General features: G+C 38.2%; 1 protein-coding gene across 1 annotated transcript in view; it reads left to right on the forward strand.

Moving 5' to 3' along the window:
* HORMAD2 (HORMA domain containing 2) overlaps positions 1-10,525 on the forward strand; it is a 503,384-nt gene extending 492,859 nt beyond the window's left edge. Inside the window, exons 9-10 of the mRNA XM_053699837.1 lie at positions 10,040-10,296; positions 10,472-10,525. Of these exons, the coding sequence (XP_053555812.1) occupies positions 10,040-10,296; positions 10,472-10,525 (311 nt within the window). The remainder of the gene's footprint in view (positions 1-10,039; positions 10,297-10,471) is intronic.
* The last annotated feature ends 645 nt before the right edge of the window (positions 10,526-11,170 follow it).

Raw genomic sequence — 11,170 nt, forward strand, 5'->3', positions numbered from 1 at the left:
GCTCTGGTAGATGCTCTGGTGGTCCATTGGGATTTCAGACTGGCATACCTGTTTCTTCCATTTGGAGACTGTCTCGGAGGAAGAACTTTCTGATTCAGGGTTCCTTCCTTCATCCAAATCTAGTTTTCTATGAAGCTGACTGTTTGGAGTTGAACGCTTAGTTTTGTCTAAGCATGGTGAGTCGGTCATTGAGACCATGATTCAGGCTCGCAAGTCTGTTACGAGAAGGATTTATCATAAGATATGGCGTAAATATCTCTATTGGTGTGAATCCAAGGTCTACTCTTGAAGTAGGGTTAGGTATTCCTATAATTTTGTCCTTTTCCAGGATGGTCTGGAAAAGGGTTTGTCAGTCAGTACTCTGAAGGTTCAGATTTCTGCTTTATCTATTTTGCTGCATAAGCGTCTGGCGGACGTGCCAGATGTGCAATCTTTTTGTCAGGCCTTGGTCAAAATCAGGCCTGTGTTTAAGTCTGTTGCTCCTCCTTGGAGCCTTAACCTTCGTCTTTAAGTTTTACAGCAGGCTCCATTTGAGCCATTGCATTCCATAGATATTAAGTTATTATCTTGGAAGGTTTTGTTTCTTATTTCTATCTCTTCTGGTCGGAGAGTCTCGGAACTCTTAGCTTTGCAGTATAATTCACCTTATCTTTCATGCCGATAAGGCGGTTCTTTGTACTGAGGTAGGTTTCCTTCCTAAAGTGGTTTCGGACAGAAATATTAATCAGGAAATTGTTGTTCCTTCTCTATGTCCTAATCCTTCTTCTCATAAAGAACGTTTGTTGCACAACTTGGATGTTGTTCATGCTTTAAAATTGTATTTACAGGCGACTAAGGATTTTCGCTGGTCTTCTGCCCTGTTTGTTTGTTTCTCTGGGAAACATAAAGGTCAGAAAGCTACTGCTACTTCTCTTTCTCTCTGGTTGAGAAGTATAATTCATTTTGCTTATGAGACTGCTGGACAGCAGCCTCCTGAGAGTATTATGGCTCATTCCACTAGGGCTGTCACCTCATCTTAAACGTTCAAAAATGAAGCTTCTATGGAACAGAATTGCAAGGCTGCAACTTGGTCTTCTCTGCATTTTCCAAATTTGATTATTTTGCCTCAGCTGAGGCTTCTTTTTGGGAGAAAGGTTCTTCAAGCGGTGGTGCCTTCTGTTTAGGTCTGCCTGTCTTGTCCCTCCCTATTCATCTGTGTACTCTAGCTTGGGTATTGGTTCCCAACAGTAAATAATGAATCAGTGGACTCACCATATCTTAGGAAAGAAAACAAAATCTATGCTTACCTGATAAATGTGTTTCTTTCTGGATATGGTGAGTCCACGGCCCAGCCCTTTATTTCAAGACAGTTATTTTTGTCTAAACTTCAGGAAACTCTCTCCACCTTGTGTTACTCCTTTTTTCTCCATTTACCTTTGATCGAATGACTGGGGTTTGTGGGTAGAGGAGTGATACTTAACAGCTTGGCTGTGGTGCTCTTTGCCTCCTCCTGCTGGCCAGGAGTGATATTCTTAACAGTAAATGATTAATCCATGGACTCACCATATCCGCAAAGAAATAAATTTATCAGCTAAGCATACATTTTGTTTTTCTCACGTCGGGTATAGTGCATATTACAAGCTAAAAGTAAAAAAAAATCACACAAGCGCTAAACCAATGCACTCAAAAAGCCGAACTTTGAATATCACAAACCTGTTAACATATTCCCCCATAGACTTCAATGGAAAATGAAAAATTATGAAGGAAAAAAAACTAACACTTATACATGCGTTGAAACCTGATTTCTGTGTATATAAATGTTTTTTGATCAAATATATATATAATTGATTATATATAGGTATAGATATATACAGATATACATAGGAATATCTGTTTAAAAATACACCCTGTTCCAAATTATTATGCCAATGATATCTTTCTCATTTACCTAAATAATTGATGTAAGCAACAGTCAGCATAATTCTCATGTTATCAACTATTAAGAGTACAATTCAAATTTTATTGAACAAACCTCCTAATGATAACAGTATTTTTTTTTCAAAATATAAAACTTACAATGCACTGTTCCAAATTATTACACACAGTAAGTTTCAAAACACTTTATAGGTTGTAAAGAACTGAACATTTTCATTTTTACTGAAATCAAAAGCTATTTCAATCAAACTTTGAACAACATTTTAACTTTTTAAACATTTTAACAGGTCACGTTACATTTTAACATAGGACCCCTTATTTGATAGCAGCTTCATAAGTCTTGCATCCATTGAACTTGTGAGTTTTTGGACAGTTTCTGCTTGAATTTGTTTGCCTCCCAGAGCTGCTGTTTGGATGTAAACTGCCTCCCACCCTCATAGATCTTTTGCTTGAGAATGCTCCAAAGGTTCTCAATAGGATTGAGGTCAGGGGAGGATGGAGGCCACACCATGACTTTCTCTCTTTTTATCCCCATAGCAGCCATTGATGCAGAGGTATTCTTTGCAGCATGAGATGGTGCATTGTCATGCATGAAGATGATTTTATTACAGAAAGCATAGTTCTTCCTTCTGTACCAGGGAAGGAAGTGGTCAGTCAGGAACTCCACATACTTTGCAGAGGTCATCTTTACACCTTCGGGGATCCTAAAGGGGCCGACCAGCTCTCTTCCCATGATTCTGGCCCAAAACATGACTACACCACCGCCTTGCTGACGTTGCAGTCTTGTTGGACCAGGGTGGCCGTCCACCAACCATCCACTACTCCATCCATCTGGACCATCCAGGGTTGCACGGCACTCATCAGTGAACAGGACTGTTTGAAAATTAGTCTTCATGTATTTTTCTGCCCAATGCAGCCGTTTCTGCTTGTGAGCATTGGTTAGTGGTGGCCGAATGGAATGTTTATGCACAGTTGCAAGACTCTGGAGAACTCTACACCTTGATGTCCGTGGGACTCCAGAGGCACCAGCAGCTTCAAATATCTGTTTGCTGCTATGTAATGGTATTTTAGCAGCTGCTCTCTTGATCCGGTGCATAGATCTGGCAGAAATCTTCCTCAATGTGCCTTTATCTGCACGAACCCGTCTGTGCTCTGAATCAGCCACAAATCTCTTAATAGTGCGATGATCACGCTTAAGTTTTCGTGAAATATCTAATGTTGTCATACCTCGTCCAAGGCATTGAACTATTTCACTCTTTTCGGCAGCAGAGAGATCCTTTTTCTTCCCCATATTGCTTGAAAATGGTGCTCTGCTTAATAATGTGGAACACCCTCCTTTAGTAGTTTTTCCTTTAATTGGGCTCACCTGGCAATCTAATTATCACAGGTGTCCGAGATTGTTTTCAGTGATCAAAAGAGCCCTGAGACACAATGCCATCCATGAGTTAAACTGAAAAAAAAAATATTTAATCTTTGTGACACTGAAATAGAATTTGCATAATAATTTGGAATAGGGTGTGCTTAGAATATATTCCCTTCTGTGAAGAACATTGGAATGTGAAATATTTACAGTTAATATATAGTTAAACACTTATTAAAAGTGATTAACACTATTAAACACTATTAAAAGTGAATATTGCCTAAATATGATTTTACATGTTTTCAGCTACTTGTATGCAAAGGACTCCAATGCACACACACACACACACACATATATATATATATATATATATATATATATATATCTATAGATGTAAACATATATATATATATTTACAGGCGTACCACAGAGTCCCACTCATTTGTTTGTTCCTCAGTGCATATAACAGATATATTTACACTATACTGTGGTCTATTAAGTGTGCAAAAGCATTATGTCGGAAAAAACCCAATGTACATATACTACTTACCTTAATTGACAAATACTTTATTGCTAAAAAATGCTAATCCTCATCTGAGCCTTCAGTGAGTCATAAACTTTTTGTTGGTCGTGTGTATATATAGGTGTGTATATATGTGTATTCATGTGTATTTATGTGTTTTTTATGTGTATATATGTTAGAAAAATGGCGCCAATAGACTTGCTTGACACAGGGTTGCCACAAACCTTCAATTTGTAAAATCTGAGAAGCACAATACAGAGAAGTACAATAAAACAAGGTATGTCTGTATATACATACATATACACATACATATACATATTTAGACATGTGTATGTATGTATCTCTATGTTAAAACCCCTTACATGTTTTTCCCCCCTGAAACATGAGACCTCATATCATTGAGCACTATATAACTTTTTTATGCAATTTTTTTAAAATAATTTTTATAAGACATTGTTAATATGAGAGTGATTGTACTTTTAAATATATTTTTGATGTGTTTTGTGCAACTTTATTGTCTTGCGTAACAATTAACCAGAGCTCGAAAGTAGCACTATCCCGACATGGGAACATGTTTACTTTCGACTTGTAATACGTGTGCAGAGCCACAATAAACCCCTTTTTGCTTGCACACAACAGTTAGTGCGCCACTCATAATCTAGCCCTAGATGTGTTCAGCTAGCTCCCAGTAGTCCATTGCTACTCTTTCAGTGAAGTATAATTAGAGAATAAAACAAATTTGATAGTTGAAGTAAACTGGAAAGTTATTTAAAATTGTATGCTCAATCTGAATCATGGAAGAAAAATGTGTTATTTTATGTCTTTTTAATTCGTAAGGCATCCCTGGTTGTGGCGCTTCCCCTGAGCACAATACTGATAATTCAACTAGAGTAGTTCCCACTTCTTGGGCCTTCCATAATGACGCTTCCATAGACCAAATTTGCAAGGTGGCTACTTGGTCTTCCTTACATACTGTCTCAAATTTTTACATGTATGCCTCTTCAGAGACTGCTTTTGGATGGACTTTTCTCAGGTCCTCAGTGCCTGATCAGTAACCTGTATGCCTTAACTGTGTGTGTGCCCCTATAGTACATGATAGTTTTATAGACTTCACAGTTTGAGTATAAGCTTCCACATGTGATTTCTCTTACGAGAGAAAATAGGATTTATGCTTACATACAGCTAGATTTAGAGTTTTGTCGGTAACGACCCGCGTAGCTAACGCTGTTTCCCCCCCCCCCCCCCCGCACCTTTTAAATACCGCTGGTATTTAGAGTTCACAGAAGGGCTGCGTTAGGCTCCAAAAAGGGAGCGTATAGCATAATTTACCGCCACTGCAACTCTCAATACCAGCGGTGCTTACGGACGCGGCCAGCTTAAAAAACGTGCTCGTGCACGATTTCCCCATAGGAAACAATGGGGCCGTTTGAGCTGGAAAAAAACCTAACACCTGCAAAAAGCAGCGTTCAGCTCCTAACGCAGCCCCATTGTTTCCTATGGGGAAACACTTCCTAAGTCTGCACCTAACACCCTAACATGTACCCCAAGTCTAAACACCCCTAACCTTACACTTATTAACCCCTAATCTGCCGCCCCCGCTATCGCTGACCCCTGCATATTTTTTTAACCCCTAATCTGCCGCTCCGTATACCGCCGCCGCCACCTACGTTATCCCTATGTACCCCGAATCTGCTGCCCCTAACACCGCCGACCCCTATATTATATTTATTAACCCCTAATCTGCTGCCCCAATGTCGCCGCCACCTACCTACAATTATTAACCCCTAATCTGCCGACCGGACCTCACCGCTACTATAATAAAGTTATTAACCCCTAATCCGCCTCACTCACGCCTCAATAACCCTGTAATAAATAGTATTAACCCCTAATCTGCCCTCCCTAACATCGCCGACACCTAACTTCAAGTATTAACCCCTAATCTGCCGACCGGACCTCACCGCTACTCTAATAAATTTATTAACCCCTAAAGCTAAGTCTAACACTAACACCCCCCTAAGTTAAATATAATTTTTATCTAACGAAATAAATTAAATCTTATTAAATAAATTAATCCTATTTAAAGCTAAATACTTACCTGTAAAATAAATCCTAATATAGCTACAATATAAATTATAATTATATTGTAGCTATTTTACGATTAATATTTATTTTACAGGTAACTTTGTATTTATTTTAACCAGATACAATAGCTATTAAATAGTTAATAACTATTTAATAGCTACCTAGTTAAAATAATTACAAAATTACCTGTAAAATAAATCCTAACCTAAGTTACAATTAAACCTAACACTACACTATCAATAAATGAATTACATAAAATACCTACAAATAAATACAATTAAATAAACTAAAGTACAAAAAATAAAAAAGAACTAAGTTACAAAAAATAAAAAAATAATTTACAAACATTAGAAAAATATTACAACAATTTTAAGCTAATTACACCTACTCTAAGCCCCCTAATAAAATAAAAAAGCCCCCCAAAATAAAAAAATGCCCTACCCTATTCTAAAATAAAAATAGAAAAGCTCTTTTACCTTACCAGCCCTTAAAAGGGCCTTTTGCGGGGCATGTCCCAAAGAATTCTGCTCTTTTGCCTAAAATAAAAACATACAATACCCCCCCACATTACAACCCACCACCCACATACCCCTAATCTAACCCAAACCCCCCTTAAATAAACCTAACACTAAGCCCCTGTAGATCTTCCTGCCTTTTCTTCACCACGCCGGGTATCACTGATCGGTCCAGAAGAGCCTCCGAAGTCTTCATCCAAGCCCAAGCGGGGGCTGAAGAGATCCATCATCGGGCTGAAGAGGTCCATCATCGGGCTGAAGAGGTCCATCATCGGGCTGAAGTCTTGATCCAAGCGGCGGCTGAAGAAGTCCATCATCGGGCTGAAGTCTTGATCCAAGCGGCGGCTGAAGAAGTCCATCATCGGGCTGAAGTCTTGATCCAAGCGGCATATTCAATCTTCTTTCTTCCGGATCCATCTTCATCCCGCCGACGCGGAACATCCATCCTGCCCGACGACTTCCCAACGAATGACGTTTCCTTTAAATGACGTCATCCAAGATGGCGTCCCTCGGATTCCGATTGGCTGATATGATTCAATAAGCCAATCGGAATTAAGGTAGGAAAATTCTGATTGGCTGATGGAATCAGCCAATCAGATTCAAGTTCAATACGATTGGCTGATCCAATCAGCCAATCAGATTGAGCTCGCATTCTATTGGCTGATCGGAACAGCCAATAGAATGCAAGCTCAATCTGATTGGCTGATTCCATCAGCCAATCCGAATTTTCCTACCTTAATTCCGATTGGCTGATAGAATCTTATCAGCCAATCGGAATTCGAGGGACGCCATCTTGGATGACGTCATTTAAAGGAACCGTCATTCATCGGGAAGTCGTCGGGCAGGATGGATGTTCCGCGTCGGCGGGATGAAGATGGATCCGGAAGAAAGAAGATTGAAGATGCCGCTTGGATCAAGACTTCAGCCCGATGATGGACTTCTTCAGCCGCCGCTTGGATCAAGACTTCAGCCCGATGATGGACCTCTTCAGCCCGATGATGGACCTCTTCAGCCCCCGCTTGGGCTTGGATGAAGACTTCGGAGCTTCCTCTGGACCGATCGGTGATACTCGGCGTGGTGAAGATAAGGTAGGAAGATCTTCAGGGGCTTAGTGTTAGGTTTATTTAAGAGGGGTTTGGGTTAGATTAGGGGTATGTGGGTGGTGGGTTGTAATGGTGGGGGTTATTGTATGTTTTTGTTTCCAGGCAAAAGAGCAGAATTCTTTGGGGCATGCCCCGCAAAAGGCCCTTTTAAGGGCTGGTAAGGTAAAAGAGCTTTTCTATTTTTATTTTAGAATAGGGTAGGGCATTTTTTTATTTTGGGGGGCTTTGTTATTGAGCTTGCATTCTATTGGCTGATTGGAACAGCCAATAGAATGCTAGGTCAATCCTATTGGCTGATTGGATCAGCCAATAGGATATTTTCTACCTTAATTCCGATTGGCTGATAGAATTCTATCAGCCAATCGGAATTGAACGGACGCCATCTTGGATGACATCACTTAAATGGTACCGTCATTTAGTCGTCGGATGTCTTTGGAAGAGGATGCTCCACGTTGGATGTCTTGAAGATGGACCCGCTTCGCTCCGGATGGATGAAGATAGAAGATGCCGCCTGGATGAAGATTTCTGCCCATCTGGAGTACCTCTTCTACCCGGATAGGATGAAGACTTCTGCCCGTCTAGAGGACCACTTCTGCCCAGTTGGGTGAAGACGTCTCAAGGTAGGGTGATCTTCAAGGGGTTAGTGTTAGGTTTTATTAAGGGGGGATTGGGTGGGTTTTAGAGTAGGGTTGGGTGTGTGGGTGGTGGGTTTTAATGTTGGGGGGTATTGTATTTTTTTTTACCGGTAAAAGAGATGATTACTTTGGGGCAATGCCCCAAAATTTTGTAATTTAGTATAGGGTAGGGATTTTTTTTATTTTGGGGGGCTTTTTTATTTTATTTGGAGGATTAAATTAGGTGTAATTAGTTTAAAAAACCTGTAATTATTTTATTATTTTCTGTAATTTAGAGGTTTTTTTTCATACTTTAGTTTATTTTATTTTATTGTAATTAATTGTAGTTAATTTAGGTAATTATTTTAATTATAGTGTAGTGTTAGGTGTAATTGTAACTTAGGTTAGGTTTTATTTTACAGGTGAATTTGTACTTATTTTAGCTAGGTAGCTATTCAATAGTTAATAACTATTTAGTAAATATTCTACCTAGTTAAAATAAATACAAAGTTGCCTGTAAAATAAAACTAAACCCTGAGATAGCTACAATGTAACTATTAGTTATATTGTAGCTATCTTAGGGTTTATTTTATAGGTAAGTATTTAGTTTTAAATAGGAATAATGTAGTTATTAATAGTAATTTTATTTAGATTTATTTAATTTATATTTAAGTTAGGGGGGGTTAGGTTTAGGGTTAGACTTAGATTTAGGGGTTAATAACTTTATTATAGTGGCGGCGACATTGGGGCGGCAGATTAGGGGTTAATAAATATAATGTAGGGTTTGGCGATTTTGGGGGCGACAGATTAGGAGTTCATAAGTATAATGTAGGTGGCGGCGGTGTCTGGAGCGGCAGATTAGGGGTTAATAATATAATGCAGGTGTTGCCGATGTTGGGGTCGGCAGATTAGGGGTTAATAAGTGTAAGATTAGGGGTGTTTAGACTCAGGGTTCATGTTAGGGTGTTAGGTGTAGACATAAAAAGTATGTTTTTTTCAGCCGGATCTGCCCCATTGATTCCTATGGGGAAATCGTGCACAAGCACATTTTGCCAGCTCGACGCTATCGTAAGCAGCACTGGTATTGAGGTTAGATGTGGAGCTAAATTTTGCTCTCCGCTCACTTTTCTGCGGCTAACGCCGGGTTTGTAAAAACTCGTAATACCAGCGCTGTCTGCAGGTGAGCGGTGAGCATAAACTGCTCGTTAACACCGCAAGCCTTACCACCAAAAACTCGTAATCTAACCGCAAAGCTTTTGTTGTAAAAATGTGTTGGTGTGTGCTTGTGTACTGTGGGTGTCATTTGAGTCTGTGTGGTGTGTGTACTATTTTGTGTATATATTATAGGTAGAGAAACTGGGTTTAACACTATACAGACCTGCAACCATTAAATGTATGCAATGCATTTTATCTAGACTTCTAGTTCACTAAGCTGAATACCGTGTGCCTGATACAAGAAATAATAGCCATAAATCAGTGTACTCACAGAGATAAAGAAAAATTAAAACTAAGGGAGATCTTGTATTTCTGTATGCCTGTCTGGATCGGTACAGAACATCATTATCTAGCCAAAATATTTCTCATTTGATGTTTGAAGTCTAAATATAAAACATACTTGTCTTGATAAGAAATATTTCTAAGATTGCTCTTTACTCAAGTAAAAGAAAAACACACCCAAAAGTTAAGATATGAACCATTCATAAATATATATAAATAACTATGGATGACTTCTGTTTCATTGGTTTATCTTTTTTCCAACTCTGATTTTGCACATTTCCACTTTGTATATAATGTGTACCAAAGATTGTAAGTGCATAAGCTATTTGAATCAAATATAAATATAAAATATATTCTGTTAATAACGCATATACATTGTCATATTTGATTCAGTCTTAGACTTTTTTTTCTTTATAACTGATTCTTCACAGTAACCCCTGCGAGTTACCAGCCCCCAGGTTTTAAAGAAGCACAGTCTCTCAATAGCCTAATATTTCAGGGGGACCCTGTAAATTTGAAAGTTGGGTCTATCGCCACAGATTTTCACAGCATGAAGATTAAAGTTACCACTGACACTGAGAGAACGACAACTATGGGTGAGAAACTAATGGAAAAAAATAGTACGGCGATATCTCATCAGGGGCTGGATTGTGATGAAGATAATGAGGAAGGGAGTTGCAGCTTAAATGTAAGTGTAAACATCAGGACATATATCTAGAGCTATTGTAGTTATTTTTCTATTACCTTATCTTCCATTTCAAACAATATATAACATGTTAATGTAATTTGAAATGCAATTCACATGCTTCCATATTTCAATACAGAAGCTATTCTTTTATGCTATGACTCATGTGTTATTCTAGACACCAGAAATATTATTAAATGATTACGTCAGCTGGCTATCTTCGAGACTGTGACACACCCATGATGTAATCACTGCATAACTTTAGAATTGCTTAAAATATTTTTTTATAGACTGCACTCTGTCTTGCTTCAGTTCTTGACAGCATATGCATATTGTTGTGTGTAGGTGTGTGATATTCAAAATATACAAAATATATAGAAGAGTAGTCAGTACACTTAAATAATTTATTTCATAAATTATTTTTCACAAAAAAATAATACCTTATCTTATGAAAGACGAAATAATAAATGTTAAGTAAATTGTGATAAATGATTGTGACATTATGGCACTGTATCTCTGAATAGACATTTCCTGTTTTTTTGCAGTTTCTTTTTTTTCATTAATATAAAGAAATCTGTAAATTATAGTAGAAATAATTTTATTCCAAACTTAAATCAATATTGCTATACTCACTTTGAAGTACAATGACAATTTTGTGGTTGATTCCAATTTTTCCAATCCCGCCCCCCGCAATATTGGATATTGTTTTCGTAAACAAAGTGATAAAAAAAATTCAGAATCAAACAGAGCATGGATAACTGCCGTGATATTGAATCTTTCTACCAGTAATAGGTGCTGATCACTAAAATCCAAAATAATAATGCAATCCATATGTGTGTGTTGCAATTGGATAGAGTGGTGTGTATAAAAAGTGTTA

This window comes from Bombina bombina, chromosome 2, assembly GCF_027579735.1.
Source record: "Bombina bombina isolate aBomBom1 chromosome 2, aBomBom1.pri, whole genome shotgun sequence".
NCBI classification, from domain to species: Eukaryota; Metazoa; Chordata; class Amphibia; order Anura; family Bombinatoridae; genus Bombina; species Bombina bombina.